This window comes from Manis pentadactyla, chromosome 3 (assembly GCF_030020395.1).
Source record: "Manis pentadactyla isolate mManPen7 chromosome 3, mManPen7.hap1, whole genome shotgun sequence".
NCBI lineage: Eukaryota > Metazoa > Chordata > Mammalia > Pholidota > Manidae > Manis > Manis pentadactyla.
This window is the reverse complement of record NC_080021.1, coordinates 28,679,550-28,700,960: the sequence shown is the minus strand read 5'-3', so window position 1 is coordinate 28,700,960 and position 21,411 is coordinate 28,679,550. Positions and strand designations below refer to the sequence as shown.

General features: G+C 34.7%; 1 protein-coding gene across 5 annotated transcripts in view; it reads right to left on the bottom strand.

Moving 5' to 3' along the window:
* CSMD3 (CUB and Sushi multiple domains 3) overlaps positions 1–21,411 on the bottom strand; it is a 1,218,504-nt gene that overhangs the window by 773,534 nt on the left and 423,559 nt on the right. For all 5 annotated transcript variants that reach the window (XM_057497816.1, XM_036876426.2, XM_057497817.1 and 2 more), the window contains exon 6: positions 2,701–2,813. In XM_057497816.1, the coding sequence (XP_057353799.1) occupies positions 2,701–2,813 (113 nt within the window). The remainder of the gene's footprint in view (positions 1–2,700; positions 2,814–21,411) is intronic.

Sequence of the window (21,411 nt, the reverse complement as noted above, 5' to 3'; positions counted from 1 at the left end):
ATATCTAAACCAATAAAGAAGCTAGCCTGTAACACAACTTAAAGGAATTTTTATTGGGGAATGCATGTTGGTGAGCCTATGTGCTTAGTCTATTAGTTAGGAGACAAATTATACAAAATAGTTAATAATACTCAGGAATGCTTAGTAGTTTGCAGTTAATTTTCATGGTATTTTATAAAGAACACAGCTTAAATAGAAATACTATGAGGGAAATAATCAGTCTAAACCTAGAATTCCATTAAAACATTAAGTGAATTCAAAATAACAGATCAATCAATAATAATTACTCAGTACTCAATAAATATTTGATCTATTAAGAAACTAAAGAATATGGAGACTTGGTCGTGACTTTTGTATAATATATTCTACAAAACATTTCATCTTGAATGGTTTTAATTTAGATACCACTGAAATTAAATAGTAGCATGAAATGATCTAAAAGGCATGATTACTATTTCATACTAGGGCATGTTATTTCAGCTTGTCAGAATTATAAATTTTAAAGTTACTTATGTTAGTATATTAGAATTTTTTTAACCCAAATTTCTGTATTGGGTTATAGTTTCAATAATTACTTCCTCAACTGAATTTATTTTATTCAGGTAAAATACAATTTGGAGATAATGCAATTAGAAAAACCAAGCCTTAATCAGGGTAGTTTCAAAAAGATCCAAAACTTTTCCTTGATTTTATTGTATAATCATAGCTGCCATTTTCTTTGGCCACTTTTTCCCCTTTATATTGTACAGATACTATAGATTACACAACAAATTACCCTCTTTTGAGTTCCTTTTCCTGCTGAAAATAGAAATAATTCATATGCCATAAAACTTTTTATTTTACTACTGTGAATTAATTGATATGATATTTTTCAGTGTTGAAACAAGATGGGCAATGCTAAAAAATAGAATCAAATCTTGAAGGCACTATAAAAGTCAACTGAAGATCAGTGAATAGTATACTGAAAATAATAACTAAATACACAAATCTACTGGCAGCTTTGCATTATTGTTTGACAATGCAAAACAACCCAATCTAAAGATACTAGTTTCATGAAACCATCCTGCATAAAGCAAAAGAAGTACTGTCTTATTTTTAAGATAGGAGATCAATTTTTCTCCAGGTTGTGTATTAAAATAAGTGCTACTTTATTTCTACTCAGATCAGCAGAAGCCATCTGACTGAATGATTCCATGAATCTAGTAGCAAAGATCGCCACAGGAGTCAAAGGTGATAGTCTTGAATTTGTGCTGTGCCATCTGCTTTACCTCACTGCAGAGGGGAATCTGAGCCATAAAATCATGTGGTTGGAAAACTGCACAAGGGAAAGGGGTCAACCCAGAGATAAAGGGCTCCATTACAATTATTTATTTTCAATAAAAAATATCCTCTGACTTCTGAAGTGCACACAAATTTTAGAAATTGAAATTGGAAATGTAACAAAATATCACTGAAAATTTAAAGTGACACTGAATTGGTCAAGTTACTATGCCTGGACAATTACTTTTAGTAAAATATGTAAAATAAAATTTTTAGGAATATTTAAATTCTAATTTTAAAATATAGTATTTTATGATGAATCTTATATTCTGAGAAATGTTAATAAAGTGCATAGCTTTCAGAGTATATTTGCATTCATGTTTCCATTAAAATAATCTACATTAGAAATAGAAATTATAGATTTTTCTACAGTACATTTTGACTAAAATCTTTACTTTTCAGTTACCATCTTAGGGATTTTAATTATAGTGATATGCTATTATAAATGTCAAATTATTCATCACCTTAATCTGTTGCTATTATGAGAAATCTTATTGACAGGACAGCTATAGAGAGGTTAGTGGTCTTGGAAATAGAGATAATTGTTGAAGTTGTATTTCAGAAAACAATATGTGGCCTAAAAACATTTTAGGTATTAACTATAAGCTGCCTAAAATCACCATATTAAAATTGCAAAGTGCTTAAGATTGATCATACTAAGAGGTAAAGCACTAAAAGAAACAAAAACAGATAAATGGAGTAATGTAACTGTGGCAGTGCTCACTATTACCTGAAAAGTAGCTGAAACGCTACTGAGAATGAAATGAGTTCTTTATGTAAGTAGTCTGAGGAAAAAGTACACTAAAACCACATCGTATTACTGAATATTATAGAAGCTACTTTTTCATTAGCACTCTATCTTCATAATAATCTTGTTCTTAATAAACTTCTTTCAACTCAATACATCAAATACTATAACCCACTAATTCAAAATTATGCCTGTTGTAAAAATGGTATATAATAATTCTAACATATTTAATTAAACTAGCAAAGTAAACACACTGTATGTGCAAATGGATTTCAATTGATGAAGAGCCTATTTACAGCTGCAAGCTGTCTGTAGTGTTCTGTGGTACAGCTTTAGGGAGTATATCCAATTGCTGAAGCACTTTATTAAAGCAAAATATTACACCTGTTTTATATTATCTTTTAGAGGGTGTAATATTCCTTATTCTGAACACTGCTATAAAAATCAACTAACTTTCATATTGCAATTTACTGATGATCACATTATTGCCTCACTAAGATAACAACCATTTTTGCATATTCAACTTCCCATTTATTAATGCTAAAGATAATATACTTCTATCACAAACTGCAGTTGTCTATACCAAATTTACTTTATACATCAAAAGAGGCAGAGATATTCATTAAATATACCTTGATATGGAGCACTAAATCCACGGTATCTGTGATTGCTGTCTGTAACAAAATGCAGTCTGAGCCAGTTTTTGTTGCTGATAATTGGTGGTGGTATATTCATTCCAGATAACCTGAATTATGGAAAACAACAATAAAAACATTTAAAAAGCTTTTCAGCAGTAAATGTTTTCACTAAATTGGGACCTAGAAAGTACTGTATACACTATTCATGACTGCATTGTTAATATTAAGTACAAATTAAAGTTGTTTGTACATAGAAAATCAACCATAGAAAGTGCAATGCTAATAAACACATGTTACTCAAATAAGGTTGTTTATATTAATAAAATCAACTTTAAAATACATAAAGTATTTGAGTCACCCAAGATTATTATATAGATAATAATAAATATAATGGATGCTGAATAATGTTGCTGATCATTGTGTTCACCATGTATATACTGATATAGCATAGTTACAACATAGAAAGACTTCAAATAAATTGCTATACTTTTCCAACGCAATGTATTTTTAATATTTCACATTTGATGTCAAATTTCACAATTTCATTTGAGGACAAACACTATTGTAATGTACTTTCACAATATTATGGATTTTCATAATTAGCTCCCATTATAATATATACTTCTATAATGCATAGGAAATCTGTTGAAATTGATAGACAGAAAATGTATTTTCTATGTATATTTGGTCTCTACATATCTAGTCACAAAGGTACCATTGCATAATCACCTTAAAGCAAAATTTTGAAACCATGCCCCAGATATTGATCATGGATCTGATGAAGTAACTCTCTTGTTCTATATACATTTTTTAGATTTCCAGTGAAATAGTGCTCTAATTTCACTCAATAAAGAAATACTACCCTTGTATACCTAAACATTTAAATTCTAGGTGTATGTTATAAAAATTTATGGTAAAATATTACCTAAACCAAGACTATTACATAGTGATGGTGAGTTTTAGACTAAGGATTCCTAATGATCAGTGTATGATGTATCTTTACCTTTACCATTCTTCAAAAGTTACACTTTTTTTCATCAGAAGGCAAAATAGGTGTAAGCATAGTGGTACAAGGACCCTCAGTCCAACACCTTCCAATATTACCCAAAAAAACTAGGAACTTAGAGACCTAGACACTACTTTTACTGGTTGACCACCTGCCAGGACAATGGAAATATGAATTCACCTTTATTGTCACATTGTGCTCATAGTTGTACAAAATGGGCTTGGCAACATTATGTGTAATATAATGTTCCTTGATTTTAACATGAACACGTTGTTTTCTATCCCAAATATTTCTCATTTCTTCTCTTGCTTTGGAATGCATTTTCTTTAACTTTTCCTTATCAATGTCTTATTTTTTTTCTTTTCATATGGGGTAACTGTTGATTGGTCCAGCTGGCTCATTTTCTTAAATATCTGAATTTAATAAAGATAGGTAATAGACTTGTATAATTTTGGGACACAAGTTTAAAAGTTTTCCTTTATTATTTTCAGAAAATACGCAGGTTATGTTTATTTTTGATTTTTGATCAGTTTGGTTCAAATAACATTTCAAGGAAAAAATATTTGTATTTGGTACAATTATACTTTCAACAGAGTATCAGGGTTGAGGACAGATGTTTACTTATAATTTAGTTCTCTTAAATTCCCAGACTTAATGAACATAAATATACATTAGGGAAATTTTAAATTATTTTTACAGGCTGCACTCACTACTAAACGTAATGAGAGTTTAACACATGGATGGCTGTAATACACTAAAAATACAGAGTTTGGGGAGATTCGTTTAGAAGATACAATGAATGAGAAGCAACTCAGCAAGGACATCAGGGAAAGAGAGAGAGGAAAGAAGATGAAACAAAATATAAAAACTTTCCATCTTTCCCAGGGACATCAAAGATAATTTCATCAATACAGTGTAGTAAAGGCAAGTAATAACTACTGCGGAACTATAATTTGCAACCTGAATTCACCTTCACGAATTGAGAAAAGTGGAACTGAAGATGTTAGAGATGTAGAAGCTCAAGGCACAAGGTGAATGACGTAGAGCAAATAATGGCAGTTTTAACTAAGAGGATATACCTGACAGTCTCAATGTTTCAGCTCTTGAAACCCAATCCCAGTTAAGTAAGGACACTAAACTAGAAAGCAAGTGTACCCCTGCACCCTTCTCCTACTAGAGAAGAAAAATACTTTCACTGACTGCAAGAGTTACATGGACTTTCCAGGCTGTGGTCACTTAGTATCATTCATTATTTAAACAATTTAAATAAGGGACATCGAGGTAATCGGACAATCTACTAAATGAATCTACATATCTCTGTACTATATTTCACATTATCAGGAGGTCTGGGGAATTGAGAATGAGAATATATGCCACCTAGATTCCATCAAACTAATTACTGTTAGAAAATTAAATTATTAAATACTAAAGAAATATAACTCATTGTTATCTCTAGATCATTATGGTCTGGTAGGCACATAAGGGTTGATTCTACTATAAAATTAGTGAGAATCATCTCTATAATTATGAGATTGTGTTTTCAACAGTTATTAATTGAGCTTTTACTATCTGATAAACACAAATGTTAAGGGTTGGAAATACAAGTAGTAAACAAAACAGACAAGATCCATGATATTAAATATGAAAATAAAGAAGTGAAAAAAAAGAAGATAACATAAATAAATGTATTAAAAATTTCCAGATGGTGGTAAATGATGTACAAAAAAATAAAACAGAGTAACATGATAAATATCTAGAAATGAGGTTTCAATTGTTCTAATATCTTTCTCATTTACACTCAGAACAGCCATACTCATGATTGCATGTCTTAAATTACCAAAGTGGATTTTAGGACAATTAAATCAAATAATATTATGAAAAATGTCATTTACTTGTTACCTCCTATAGTTATCTGTATCCAAGAAGAATTCAAGACATGCCTTTTGACTAATTAATAAATTTGAATGGACATAGTAAATAACATCATGAAATTTCTTTAATGTTCAATTTGGAAACACAGATGATAATAATACAGTGTAACTTATCTTAGTTAATATTTTGCAAATGATTTTTATTTACATAATTTTCTGCAGAAATAAATGACTAAATCATAAACTGGTATTTAAAATCAGATGTAACATTTTCTACTGTAGACAGTCCCTTACAGAATATGATTACAATCCCTTGTTTAAAAAAAAAAATTCAGTGCAGTAAACCTGAGAGAACCACATGCACTTACCACTTTTTAAAAGCCTATAAAACTATTCTAAGCCAATGACTTTAGTTGAAACTCTCTTCTCAGATCCTCATTGTTGTCACCTGTTGATCTCTGGTACTCAACTTTCTCAAAATTAACACTTTCAACAATGGATGCCATCTTTGGTGGATCTAACACTTATTTTTTAAATCTTTCCAATTCTCACTTCCAATGAGGAAAGGCAGACAGGTCTTTCCTTATCCTTACTACCCCTAGGCACAAACTTTCCAAAATCTCACTTTGCCACCAAAATTCTCCCACCTTTTCCTAATTTTACTTCTTTCTCTCTCTGCTCTCTAACTCCTTCTCTCCTTCTCTCTCTTTTTACCTCTTTTGATCTCTTTTTTTCTCTGTCACTAAGATCCATTCCATATGCATCCTCTGTTTTCCAAAATTTTGTTCAATTAAGGATCCTTTATTGAGCTGTAAATACTTCCTAACTCAAGGCCACTGCACATACATCTTGAAGGCTGAAATATGTATCATTTTTTTCTGTTACCTATATTTACTTAATTATTCTCAGTGAAACTGGCCTTAAAGTTTCAAGGTTAATATAAATATCCGATATCCTTCTCTGTTCTCAGACAGCACCTTTGCATATTCTTGTCACATCATTTATTATTTTGTAAAGTAGTAAGTTTTCAATCTTCACTACTATTTTACATTTCCTTTGAAGGTAGGTTATTAAATCCCTTGTGCAGAGCACAATGATTGATGAATAGTAGGTGTAGACCAATATTATTTATTAAGAAAATAAGTGAATATATGCCTTAACTTTCAGTACCTACATACTTATCCATACTTTTTAAAAATAAAATTGTCAATAATTCAATTTAATACCATTATCAAATTCTCTAGTCCTTTCTTTTTTCTAGGTTCATCTTACATTCTATTTCTTTCATAAATTTTCAAACCACTTAGTGATGGTTTTTCTTATGTTCCTTATACATCAAAAACACTTGTTAAAATTTTTCTATGGCTCTTCCTGCTTTCATGTTACTGTATTGTACATATCCTTTTAATTATAAGAAATTGGAAGCAGGATCCACACTGGATTTATAACCGAATTCACAAGCACATTCAAATTATAGGTAACAAATGGATGCTAATTAGATGACGCAATATCCTACTACAAAATTTCTCAAAGTGTGTTCTACTGAGTACAGCCATGAAAAATGCCTTTGGGATGGGAGAAGATATGCTAGTCAACAAGTCTTTGAATTGTTCTTTTGTACCCATATTTCTTTAGGTGCGTGCGTGCATGCATGTGTGTGTGTGTGTGTGTGTGTTTTAACACAGAATTTATTAAATTTATTTCAATACTCTCCCATTTCTCTGCTTTGCCATAAAATCCAATAATACCAGTGACATTATTTTATAGAACCCTTTCAGAAATCCTTAATTTTATGTCTTCCTTCATGTCTGGAAAGGAATGCATTTCACAGTCCCAAGAATAACCATCATCTTTTTAAAAACAGTCAAAGAACATAAATAAACTTTCTATTACATTGTACAGCACATCATAAACTGGAAAATTATTTTAGCAATAAAATTAAACAATTTCTGGGATGACATTAAAAGCTCCCATTAATCTCCCATGCTATGCAAGTCATGAATACTGTGTGTGTGGAGTGTAAATATATCCACACGGACCAGGCTGCATTTTTTTGTCAAATATGTCTCACTGTATTCTTGGTTGGATGGACAAAAGTCACTGAACTGCAGAACACACATTCCTACGTGGTTTTAACAAGAGCATTAAGAAGCTAAGCATTGTATAATGAAGCCCAATTATACATAAGCCAGATGTTAAAAAGTACTTGCAAAGCAAATGAGAGAAGTGGCTACACTAAATTTTATTCTTTCCTTCTCTCCCTCCCCGCTTACCCACCCACCCCATTTGCTTATCCCCATCTGTACTCCTACTCGTTTCCCAACTATCCACCATTTCTATGATCTATCTTTCAGGCATACTGTCTTACAAAAATTGGTTACTGCTGAATAATATTACTTTTATTCAAACATATGCTTCAGAAAAATTCCTGTTTATATTTGCTGTTTGTGTATTCAGCTACCAAAATTAAATTAAGATGAATAGGAACACTGAATAGTACTATAATTTCAACTTGAATTTATAATTAATAAGCTGGCAATAAATTTACAGATTGAGATTATTTTTCATTTTTAAAAAGATTCACAGCAAGGCCCCTATTAATATCAGGGATAATTTTTTAATTGAAGTATAATTGATATACAATCTTGCATTGGTTTCAAGTATATAACACAGTGGTTTAACAGTTATCCACATTATTAAATTCTCAACCCAACTAGAGCAGTTACTATCTGTCAACATAGGAAGATGTTACAGAATCATGGAGAACATAGCCAGATTCAGATTTTTTAAATAGGGAATTCACTAAATTAATCTTATGAGGTTTGTATTACCCTGATAATAAAATCAGACAAAGTCAACTTTAAAAAGCAAAACAAAACAAGTAAAAACTATCAACCAATATCTGTCATGAACTTAAATGCAAAATCCTCAATAAAATCCAGCAAAGTATAAAAGCATAAAAATAATTATATACCATGATTTTGTGAGATATATTTAAGTTATGTATGGCTGATTCAACATCTGAAAATCAATCAGTCTAATCCATCATATCAACAGGTTATAGAAGAAAATTTAAACGATCAAATCAAAAGACACAGAAAGAGCATCTGACAAAATCAAAACACAGTTTTATCTGTGATAAAAACTCTCTGTTAATTAGAATAGAGAGACCATCCTCAACTTTAGAAGCATACATAAAAACCTACAACTAACATCATGCTTACTGCTGAATTACTGAGTACTTTTCATTAAGATCAGGAACATGGCACATCAATCTTATTGAACACTGTGCTGAAGGTTCTAGCAAGAGTAATCATGATGCAAAGATATAATTGTGCTATACATTGGAAGGAAAGAAAGAAATCTTCCCTATTTGAAGAAGACATGATATTTTTTTTGTAGAAGATCCCAAGCAATCTGCAAAATAAATTCCTAGAACTAATAAGTGCATTTAAGTCACTGGATACAAGATGTACAGACAGAACAATAGGCATGTAGAAACTGAAATAAAAAGGATAAATTACAGTTGAAATAAAATTAAATAGATATAAATCTAGTAATTTTACAGGGTCTTTATCACCTGTATTTACACACCTGTGTTTACAGTTGTAAAACTTCACATAAGAAATGTAAAATTATAAAATGCAATTTAAGAAATCAAAGACATAAATTAATGCAGACACATATCATATTCCTGAATTGGGAGACATAGCAGAGTAAATATGTAAATTCTGCCCTAAATGATCTACAGGTTTAATGCAATTCCTATTGAAACTCCAGCAAATTATTTTATAGACATTGACAAAATAATTATAAGTGTATTTTGGAAAGGTACAAGGCCCAGGATTGTTAAAACAATTTTGCAAAAGAGGAATACCCTTTTCAATAAATGATGATGGAGCAACTGGAAAACTATAGGCAAAAATGAACTTCAATCTAAACTTCATTCTTAACACAAAAGCTCAAAATAGATCACTGACTTACATGTAAATATATAAAACTACAAAACACTTTGAAAAATATCTAGGAAACAATCTTTGGGATCTAGGCTAGGTGAAGGGTTTCAGACTTCAATCCAAAAGCATGATCAATAAAAGAAAAATTGGTAAAGTGGGTCACATCAAAATCAAACACTTTTTCTATGAAAAAGATCTTGAATAAGAGGAGGAAAAGACAAGCTACAGGATGGAAAACAATACTTGCATAAATAATTCCCAAACTCAAATTAAAAAAAAAAATTGTAAGTTTGCAAAAGACATGAACAAACATTTCACTGAAGAGGATATACAATGGAAAATAAGTATATGAATGTATATTCCACATCATTAGCTGCTGGGGAATCCAAACTAAAATCACAATAAGATAAAATGGCATACCTACCAGAATGGCTAAAATTTAAAAAAAGACTATGCAAAATATGAGAACGCAGAGAAGTTGGACCCCTCATATATTGCTAGTGGGAATGTAAAATAGTACAACCACTCAGGAAAGCATATTATATTCTGCTACAAAACTAAAATTTAATTTACTATTCAACCCAGCAAGTGTACTCTTGAGCATTATGCCAGAGGAATAATAGCTTATGTTCACACAAAAAACATTAATCTTCAAATCAGCTTTAGTTACATACCCAAAACTCCAAAGAACCCAAATGCTCTACAGCTGAATAACTCAACAAATTATAGTACATCCAGATAACAGAATACTATTTGGAACAAACCTGACACACATAATTTGAATGATGCTTAACAGCATTATGTGTGATACAAAAATTATGAGTAAAAAAGCCATCTCAGTTATACTATAATCATTATACTACATAATTTCATTTATACAACATTACTGAAATAGCAAAATTAAAGAGATGGAGAACAGAACACTGAAGCAGGTGTTGTTGTGTATGGAGAGGCAGCACATGGCTATGGCTAAACAAGGGTAGGTCAAAGATTCCTATGAAGGAATTTTTCTTTATCTTGACTGTGGTGATGGTCACAGGAATTTACAGTTATGATAAATTGCACAGAATGAAATAAACACACACAGATGCACGCACACACAAATACAAAAAATGCATGAAAAATAGGTGACATAGAAATAAATTCAACTGATGTATCAATGCCAAATTCCTGGCGGTTATATGGTATTAGAATCATGCAAGATGTTTCCATTGGAGGGAAACTAAGTGAATGACATGGAAATATTCCCATATTATCTTTTTTATTAAAAAGGCATCATTGACATACAATCTTATGAAAGTTTCACATGAGCAACATTGTGGTTACTACATTCACCCATATAATTAAGTCCCCCTCACACACCCCATTGTACCCCATTGCAGTCACTGTCCATCAGCATAGTAAGATGCTACAGTCACTACTTGTCTTTTCTGTGCTATACTGACTTCCCTGTGACCCCCCTACATTATGTGTGCTAATCATAATAACCCTTCATCCCCTTCTCCCCCACTAGCCCACCACCCTTCCCACATCGTTTCCTTTTGGTAACTGCTAGACCCTTCTTGAAGTCTATGAGTCTGCTGCTGTTTTGTTCCTTCAGTTTTGTTTTGTAGTTATACTCCAGAAATGAGTGAAATCATTTGGTACGTGTCTTTCTCTGCCTGGCTTATTTAAATGAGTATAACACCCTCTAGCTCCATGCATTTTGTTGCAAATGGTAGGATTTGTTTTCTTCTTCTGGCTGAAAAATATTCGATTGTATGTATAAACTGCATCTTCCTTATCCATTCATTTATTGATGGAAACACAAGTTGTTTCCATGTCTTGGCTACTGTAAATAGTGCTGTGATAAAAATAGGGGTGTATACCAAAAAATAAAACTATAGACCAATATACCTGATGAATGAAGATGCAAAAATATTCAACAAAATATTAGCAAACCAAATTCAAAAATACATCAAGAGGATCATACACCATGACCAAGAGGGATTCATCCCAGGGATGCAAGGATGGTACAACATTCGAGAATCCATCAACATCATCCACATCAACAAAAGAAGGACAAAAACCACATGATCATCTCCACAGATGCTGGAAAAGCATTTGACAAAATTCAACATCAGTTCATGATAAAAACTCTCAACAAAATGGGCATAGAGGCGGAGAAAGACAAGTACCAAATGATTTCACTCATATGTGGAATATAAGAACAAAGGAAAACTGAAGGAACAAAACAGCAACAGAATCACAGAACCCAAGAATGGACTAATAGTTACCAAAGGGAAAGGGACTGGGGAGGATGGGTGGGAAGGGAGGGACAAGGGTGGGGAAAAAGAAAGGAGCACTACGATTAGTATGTATAGTGCATGGGGGGCACGGGGAGGGCTGTGCAACACAGAGAAGACAAGTAGTGATTTTATAGCATCTTACTATGCTGATGAACAGTGACTGTGAAGGGGTATGTGGGGGGGACTTGGTAAAGAGGGGAGCCTAGTAAACATAATGTTTTTCATGTAATTGTAGATTAATGATACCAAAATAAAAAATAAAAAAATAAAAATAAATAAAATAGTTATCATTTAAAAAATTAAAAATTGCAATTCTGGTGAAGATGAAAAGCAACTGAAACTTCTACACATTGCTGATGGAATGCAGTATGGTATAGCCCCTTTGAAAAATAGTGAAACAACTTCTTGAAAGATTAAATACACACTTACCACCTAACTAAGCAATCTGATAAGTGAAACCATATGTCCATACAAAGACTTGTAGACACGTTTATGAGATCATTCATAATCAAGAAAACTGACATGTGATTTAATTTAATACATTAATATAATCATACAATTATGCATTATTCACCAACAAAAAGGAATGAACTATTGATACATGCAAGAACATAGATGAATCCCTAAAACACTGTAAAAGTGGAAGAATCATTATGCTACATACAACTGCATACTGTATGATTTTTCATATAATATTCTGAAGAGGTAAATACTGTAGACACAGTAACCATAACAGTGGTTAACAAGGGCTGGAGGTAAGGAGCAGAGATTGACTACAAGACAGGAGCCAATTTCTGGGGCTGAGGGAAACAATCAGCATCTTTTCTGCAGCTACACTATCATACATGTTGGTCAAAATACATAAAACTGCAAGTCTAAGAAGGGTGAATGCTCCCATAAATTACACTGTAATAACCCTGACTTTAAGAAAGCAAAAATAATTTTAAGAGATTTTGGCTTGGCTGTCAATAATATTGACAAAATAATATGCATATTTCTTATGCTTAGGGACATAAAATTGCAGCAAAATAAATTTGTCTCAAAGGAAAGGACAGAAAGTCATTTTAAATTCTCTGAAAAAACATCCTCCTTATGACTACAGGAATTAAACCAATTACTTTATATATATATGCAAATACATAATTGAACTATAAATATTCTAAATTGCTTCCCCTTGCAATTCCCCAGTAAAGGAATATTTTCATTATTTGACAATTAAATACATTCCCAATATATTTCTATTGCCATAATTATACTGTTGCTTACAGTGGCTTTTCTTTAGGACCCATCAATTGAAACAGCCCCCAAGAAAATAGTCTAAAAAGCAAATGTTTGGGGAAAAAAACATGTGTATATATATATTCATCAGTCATTCACTTTAACTTCCAATAATTTCACTTATCTTTTTTACTTAACTTATTAAATAAAGTGAATATGTTAGACCTAGATTTCATTTTTCCTCATTTAACAACTTTTAGAATCACTGCACTTCAAAAATATAGGAAATGTTGAATTAAATAGTGTACAGTTACTCAAGGGATGGTTAAAGCATAATCCCTAACTTTTACATTTTATTCATACTCTAAGCACAATATATAAATACTTTTTAATTAACAACCATGTTTTAATTGTACCCTCATCTCTAAAAAGAGCTTATTCCTACATTCCTAAGAATAAAAATTGAACAGTTTCAATTATTCAGTTAGTTGTAAATACCTTCAAATATCTACTCAAGAGTATCACTGAACTATCTTTCAGATTTATGTAAAGTATTTTATATGGAAAATGTGTAAAATATTAAAGATTATTGTTGAATAATATGTTCTGAGAAAGGATATGGCTGATAAATCTAGGGAAGGAGCACCTCAATTCCACCGTATTTCTCTTTCCCTCTCTCTCCCCTCTGAAAAATCACAGAAACAAATCAAAATCAATAAAACCTTTTGGAATGGAGTTCCTTTAAACAGAGCAGAATATTATTCCTATTTCCTTGATTATCTCTATTTCACTTTTAGTTTATCATACTTAACATAAATAGGTACACAGGTAAGATACATAATCTACAAGGTTGTTAAATATGATTTATGAGGCTATTAAAATTTTGACAAATTCTGTTTTACTCACTTTTCTACATAAAAGTAGACATTATAGAAGTCAAACCATTCAGACATTTTGCAAAATTAATATTAGTAATAATATGGTTAATATTTATTAAGGGCTATTTACTATGAATTCTCTCATGAATATTAACTGAATACTTTATATGTACTGGGCTCCCTCCAAGCTGGTGGGGATAGGTATCAAAAAAAGCAGACAAACGAATTCCTCTGAAGGAGCTTACATTCTATTTGGAAAAAGAAAATGAACAAATGAATGAATAAATATATAACATGGCAGGCAGTGATAAGTATTAATAAAACTAAGTAGTCTGAACAAGATAGTGATATGGTAAAAGAGATCAGAAAAAGGCCTCTCTGATAATGACCGCGTTAGCTAACTTCTAAAGGACGTGAAGGCATCAGCCATGTAGTTACCTGACATGTGGCATATACATAGGAGATTGAGCAGGGCACTACAGCTGGAGGGAAGTGACTGAGAAATCAAAGGTTTGAGGGACATTGGGGAGACTGCATTTGGACAGGTTGTGTAGAATCCTGTAGAGTTATATTGTATTCTTGAAATATTATTCTCCTTTAAGTGGGAAGACATTGGAATGTTTTTAGTAGAGGAGTAAGGCCTGATTTGCATTTTATTAAAATTGACCTGATGTCAGGAGGGGCAGAAGATGGCGGCGTGAGTAGAGCAATGGAAATCTCCTCCCAAAACCACATATATCTATGAAAATATAACAAAGATAACTCTTCTTAGAATAAAGACCAGAGGACACAGGACAATATCCAGACCATATCTGCACCTGAGAGAACCCAGCGCCTCGCGAAGGGGATAGGATACAAGCCCCGGCCTGGCGCGAGCCGAGCGCCCATACTAAAACTCACGGCGGGAGAAGAATAGGCAGAGCGGGAGGGAGATGGAGCACAGGACTGCCGAACACCCAGCCCCAGCCATCCGGGCCAGAGTGCAGACACAGTGCGTGCGCGGGGCCCTGGATACTAGGGAATCAGGGCAGCAAGAACAGTGAGCGGGCACCGGAGGCCAAGCGCCGGAGGATACCAGAAAAGCGAGCGACCAATTTTTTTTTTTTTTTTTTTGCTGTTTTGATTCAGCGAGTGCTTTCAGGAAGTCTTAAAGGGATAGGGACCCCAATACTAGGGAAACAGGGCAGCAAGACCGGTGATCAGATGCCTGAGGCTGGCACTGGAGAATAAAGAAAAACGAGCAGCCATTCTTCTTTTTTTTTTTTTTTTTGTGGTCGTTGTTTTGTTTTGGCGGGTGCTTTTTGGAAGTCTTAAAGGAGCAGGGCGGGACACTTAATCCAGAGGTAGGGAATCCAGGGATCTCTGGGCACCCTAACCCCTGGGCGCAAGGGAGCAGGGAGGCCCCTTACGGAGATAAATAGCCTCCCAGCCACTCCCCCTCCAACGCGACTCCACCACTTTGGAGCAGAGGCCTGAACCAGGCCACGCCCACAGAAACAGCGGAGATTAACTCCATAGAAGCCGGGCAGGAAGCAGAAACCCTGTCTGCGCGCAGCTGCCCAGCACAAGCCACTAGAGGTCGCTGTTCTCCCAGGAGAGAAGGGCCACAAACCAACAAGAAGGGAAGTTCTTCCAGCCGTCACTCGTCCCAGTTCTGCAAACTATTCCTATCACCATGAAAAGGCAAAGCTACAGGCAGACAAAGATTACAGAGACAACACCAGAGAAGGAGACAGACCTAAACAGTCTTCCTGACAAAGAATTCAAAATAAGAATCATAAACATGCTGACAGAGATGCAGAGAAATACGCAAGAGAAATGGGATGAAGTCCGGAGGGAGATCACAGATGCCAGAAAGGAGATTGCAGAAATGAAACAAACTCTGGAAGGGTTTATAAGCAGAATGGATAGGATGCAAAGGCCATTGATGGATTGAAACCAGAGAACAGGAACGCATAGAAGCTGACATAGAGAGAGATAAAAGTATCTCCAGGAATGAAACAATGTTAAGAGAACTGTGTGACCAATCCAAAAGGAACAAGATCCGTATTATAGGGGTTCCAGAAGAAGAAGAGAGAGGTAAAGGGATGGAAAGAATCTTAGAAGAAATAATTGCGGAAAACTTCCCCAAACTGGGGGAGGAAATAATCGAACAGACCACGGAAATACACAGAACCCCCAACAGAAAGGATCCAAGGAGGACAACACCAAGACACATAATAATTAAAATGGCAAAGATCAAGGACAAGGAAAGAGTTTTAAAGGCAGCTAGAGAGAAAAAGGTCAACTATAAAGGAAAACACATCAGGCTAACATCAGACTTCTCGACAGAAACCCTACAGGCCAGAAGAGAATGGCATGATATATTTAATACAATGAAACAGAAGAGCCTTGAACCAAGGATACTGTATCCAGCAGGACTATCATTCAAGTATGACGGTGGAATTAAACAATTCCCAGACAAACAAAAGCTGAGAGAATTTGCTTTCCACAAACCAACTCTACAGAACATCTTACAGGGACTGCTCTAGATGGGAGCACTCCTAGAAAGAGCACAGCACAAAACACCCAACATATGAAGAATCGAGGAGGAGGAATAAGAAGGGAGAGAAGAAAAGAATCTCCAGACAGTGTATATAACAGCTCAATAAGCTAGCTAAGTTAGGCAGTAAGATACTAAAGAAGCTAACCTTGAACCTTTGGTATCCACGAATTTAAGGCCTGCAATGGCAATAAGTACATATCTTTCAATAGTCACCCTAAATGCTAATGGGCTGAATGCACCAATCAAAAGACAAAGAGTAAGAGAATGGATAAAAAAGTAAGACCCATCTATATGCTGCTTACAAGAAACTCACCTCAAACCCAAAGACATGTACAGACTAAAAGTCAAGGGATGGAAAGACATATTTCAAGCAAACAACAGCGAGAAGAAAGCAGGGGTTGCAGTACTAGTATCAGAAAAAATAGACTTCAAAACAAAGAAAGTAACAAGAGATAAAGAAGGACACTACATAATGATAAAGGGCTCAGTCCAACAACAGGATATAACTATTCTAAATATATATGCACCCAACACAGGAGCACCAGCATATGTGAAACAAATACTAACAGAACTAAAGGGGGAAATAGACTGCAATGCATTCATTCTAGGAGACTTCAACACACCACTCACCCCAAAGGATAGATCCACTGGGCAGAAAATAAGTAAGGACACGGAAGCACTGAACAACACAGTAGAGCAGATGGACCTAATAGACATCTATAGAACTCTACATCCAAAAGCAACAGGATATACATTCTTCTCAAGTGCACATGGAACATTCTCCAGAATAGACCACATACTAGGCCACAAAAAGAGCCTCAGAAAATTCCAAAAGATTGAAATCCTACCAACCAACTTTTCAGACCACAAAGGCATAAAACTAGAAATAAACTGTACAAAGAAAGCAAAGAGGCACACAAACACATGGAGGCTTAACAACACGCTCCTAAATAATCAATGGATCAATGACCAAATCAAAATGGAGATCCAGCAATATATGGAAACAAATGACAACAACAACACTAAGCCCCAACTTCTGTGGGACACAGCAAAATCAGTCTTAAGAGGAAAGTATATAGCAATCCAAGCATATTTTAAAAAGGAACAACAATCCCAAATGAATGGTCTAATGTCATAATTATCGAAATTGGAAAAAGAAGAACAAATGAGGCCTAAGGTCAGCAGAAGGAGGGACATAATAAAGATCAGAGAAGAAATAAATAAAATTGAGAAGAATAAAACAATAGCAAAAGTCAATGAAACCAGGAGCTGGTTCATCGAGAAAATAAACAAAATAGATAAGCCTCTAGCCAGACATATTAAGAAGAAAAGAGAGTCAACACAAATCAACAGTATCAGAAACGAGAAAGGAAAAGTCAGGACGGACCCCACAGAAATACAAAGAATTATTAGAGAATACTATGAAAACCTATATGCTAACAAGCTGGAAAACCTAGGAGAAATGGACAACTTCCTAGAAAAATACAACCTTCCACGATTGACCCAGAAAGAAACAGAAAATCTAAACAGACCAATTACCAGCAATGAAATTGAAGCGGTAATCAAAAAACTACCAAAGAACAAAACCCCCGGGCCAGATGGATTTAACTTGGAATTTTATCAGACATACACGGAAGACATAATACCCATTCTCCTTAGAGTTTTCCAAAAAATAGAGAAGGAGCGGATACTCCCAAACTCATTCTATGAAGCTAACATCACCCTAATACCAAAACCATGCAAAGACCCCATCAAAAAGGAAAACTACACACCAATATCCCTGATGAAGGTAGATGCAAAAATACTCAACAAAATATTAGCAAACCGAATTCAAAAATACATCAAAAGGATCATAAACCATGGCCAAGTGGGATTCATCCCAGGGATGCAAGGATGGTACAACATTCGAAAGTCCATCAACATCATTCACCACATCAACAAAAAGAAAGAGAAAAACCACATGATCATCTCCATAGATGCTGAAAAAGCATTTGACAAAGTTCAACATCCATTCATGATAAAAACTCTCAGCAAAATGGGAATAGAGGGCAAGTACCTCAACATAATAAAGGCCATCTATGATAAACCCACAGCCAACATTATACTGTACAGCGAGAAGGTGAAAGCATTTCCTCTGAGATTGGGAACTAGACAGGGATGCCCACTCTCTCCACTGTTATTTAACATAGTGCGGGAGGTCCTAGCCACGGCAATCAGACAAAACAAAGAAATACAAGGAATCCAGATTGGTAAAGAAGAAGTTAAACTGTCCCTATTTGCAGATGACATGATACTGTACATAAAAAAACCTAAAGATTCCACCCCAAAACTACTAGAACTGATATCGGAATACAGCAAAGTTGCAGGATACAAAATCAACACACAGAAATCTGTGGCTTTCCTATACACTAACAATGAACCAACAGAAAGAGAAATCAGGAAAACAACTCCATTCACAATTGCATCAAAAAAAATAAAATACCTAGGAATAAACCTAACCAAAGAAGTGAAAGACTTATACTCTGAAAACTACAAGTCACTCTCAAGATAAATTAAAGGGGACACTAACAGATGGAAACTCATCCCATGCTCGTGGCTAGGAAGAATTAATATCATCAAAATGGCCATCCTTCCCAAAGCAATATACAGATTTGATGCAATCCCTATGAAACTACCAGCAACATTCTTCAATGAACTGGAACAAATAATTCAAAAATTCATATGGAAACACCAAAGACCCCGAATAGCCAAAGCAATCCTGAGAAAGAAGAATAAAGTAGGGGGGATCTCACTCCCCAACTTCAAGCTCTACTATAAAGCCATAGTAATCAAGACAATTTGGTACTGGCACAAGAACAGAGCCACAGATCAATGGAACAGACTAGACAATCCAGACATTAACCCAGACATATATGGTCAATTAATATTTGATAAAGGAGCCATGGATATACAATGGCGAAATGACAGTCTCTTCAACAGATGGTGCTGGCAAAACTGGACAGCTACATGTAGGAGAATGAAACTGGACCATTGTCTAACCCCATATACAAAAGTAAACTCAAAATGGATCAAAGACCTGAATGTAAGTCATGAAACCATTAAACTCTTGGAAGAAAACATAGGCAAAAACCTCTTAGACATAAACAGGAGGGACCTCTTCTTGAACATATCTCCCCGGGCAAGGAAAACAACAGCAAAAATGAATAAGTGGGACTATATTAAGCTGAAAATCTTCTGTACAGCAAAAGACACTATCAATAGAACTAAAAGGAACCCTACAGTATGGGAGAATATATATGAAAATGACACATCCGATAAAGGCTTGATGTCCAGAATATATAAAGAGCTCACACGCCTCAACAAACAAAAAACAAATAACCCAATTAAAAAATGGGCAGAGGAACTGAACAGACAATTCTCCAAAAAAGAAATGGCCAACTCCAAAAACAGGTGGCCAACAGACACATGAAAAGATGCTCCACATCGCTAATTATCAGAGAAATGCAAATTAAAACTACAATGAGGTATCACCTCACACCAGTAAGGATGGCTGCCATCCAAAAGACAAACAACAACAAATGTTGGCGAGGCTGTGGAGAAAGGGGAACCCTCCTACACTGCTGGTGGGAATGTAAGTTAGTTCAACCTTTGTGGAAAGCAGTATGGAGGTACATCAAAATGCTCAAAACAGACCTACCATTTGACCCAGGAATTGCACTCCTAGGAATTTACCCTAAGAATGCAGCAATCAAGTATGAGAAAGATCAGTGCACCCCTATGTTTATCGCAGCACTATTTACAATAGCGAAGAATTGGAAGCAACCTAAATGTCCATCGATAGATGAATGGATGAAGAAGAGGTGGTACATATACACAATGGAATACTACTCAGCCATAAGAAAAGGGAAAATCCAACCATTTGCAGCAACATGGATGGCGCTGGAGGGTATTATGCTCAGTGAAACAAGCCAAGCAGAGAAAGAGAAATACCAAATGATTTCACTTATCTGTGGAATATAAGAACAAAGGAAAAACTGAAAGAACAAAACAGCAGCAGAATCACAGAGCTCAAGAATGGACTAACAGGTACCAAAGGGAAAGGGACTGGGGAGGATGGGTGGGTAGGGAGGGATAAGCGGGGGGAGAAGTAGGGGGGTATTAAGATTAGCATGCATGGGGGGGTAGGAGAAAAGGGAGGGCTGTACAACACAGAGAAGGCAAGTAGTGATTCTATAACATTTTGCTATGCTGATGGACAGTGACTGTAAAGGGGTTTATAGGGGGACCTGGTATAGGGGAGAGCCTAGTAAACCTAGTATTTGTCATGTAAGTGTAGATTAGTGATACGAAAAAAAAAAAAAAGGCAGTTCCTGTGTGGTAACCTCCAATGAGTTCTACACAAGAGTATAAAGGGCATATAAAAGTGTAGGCAAAGGGTCTGTTTGTGTTTATACAGAGGATCAAAGCCTAATTGGGCTACCCCAAAAATGAACTAAGATACGATATGAAAAAGAACTTCCAACATCAGCACTCTCTGGAAGACTCATGCCAGAAGATGATCATCAAAAAACCCCAACAAATAGCCACGCACTGCTACAGCTGTAGATGCACTCATCCCACCAGTTCCTGGACGTGCCATGGGAATGAGGAAGGAGATATCTAAACTGGCCTGTGCATACAGTAAAACAACAAATTTGACTGGATCTATACTGTTGGAACTCAATCAAGAATTTGGAGAAGTGCAAATTGTAGCGCTCCAAAATCTTACAACTACAGACTATTTACTGTTAAAAGAACATAAGGGATGTGAACATTCCCCAGGAATGGGTTGTTTTAATTTGTCTGATTTCTCTCAGACTGTTCAAGTTCAGTTGGACAATATCCACCATATCATAGATAAGTCTTCACAAATGCCTAAGGTGCCTAACTGGTTTTCTTGGTTT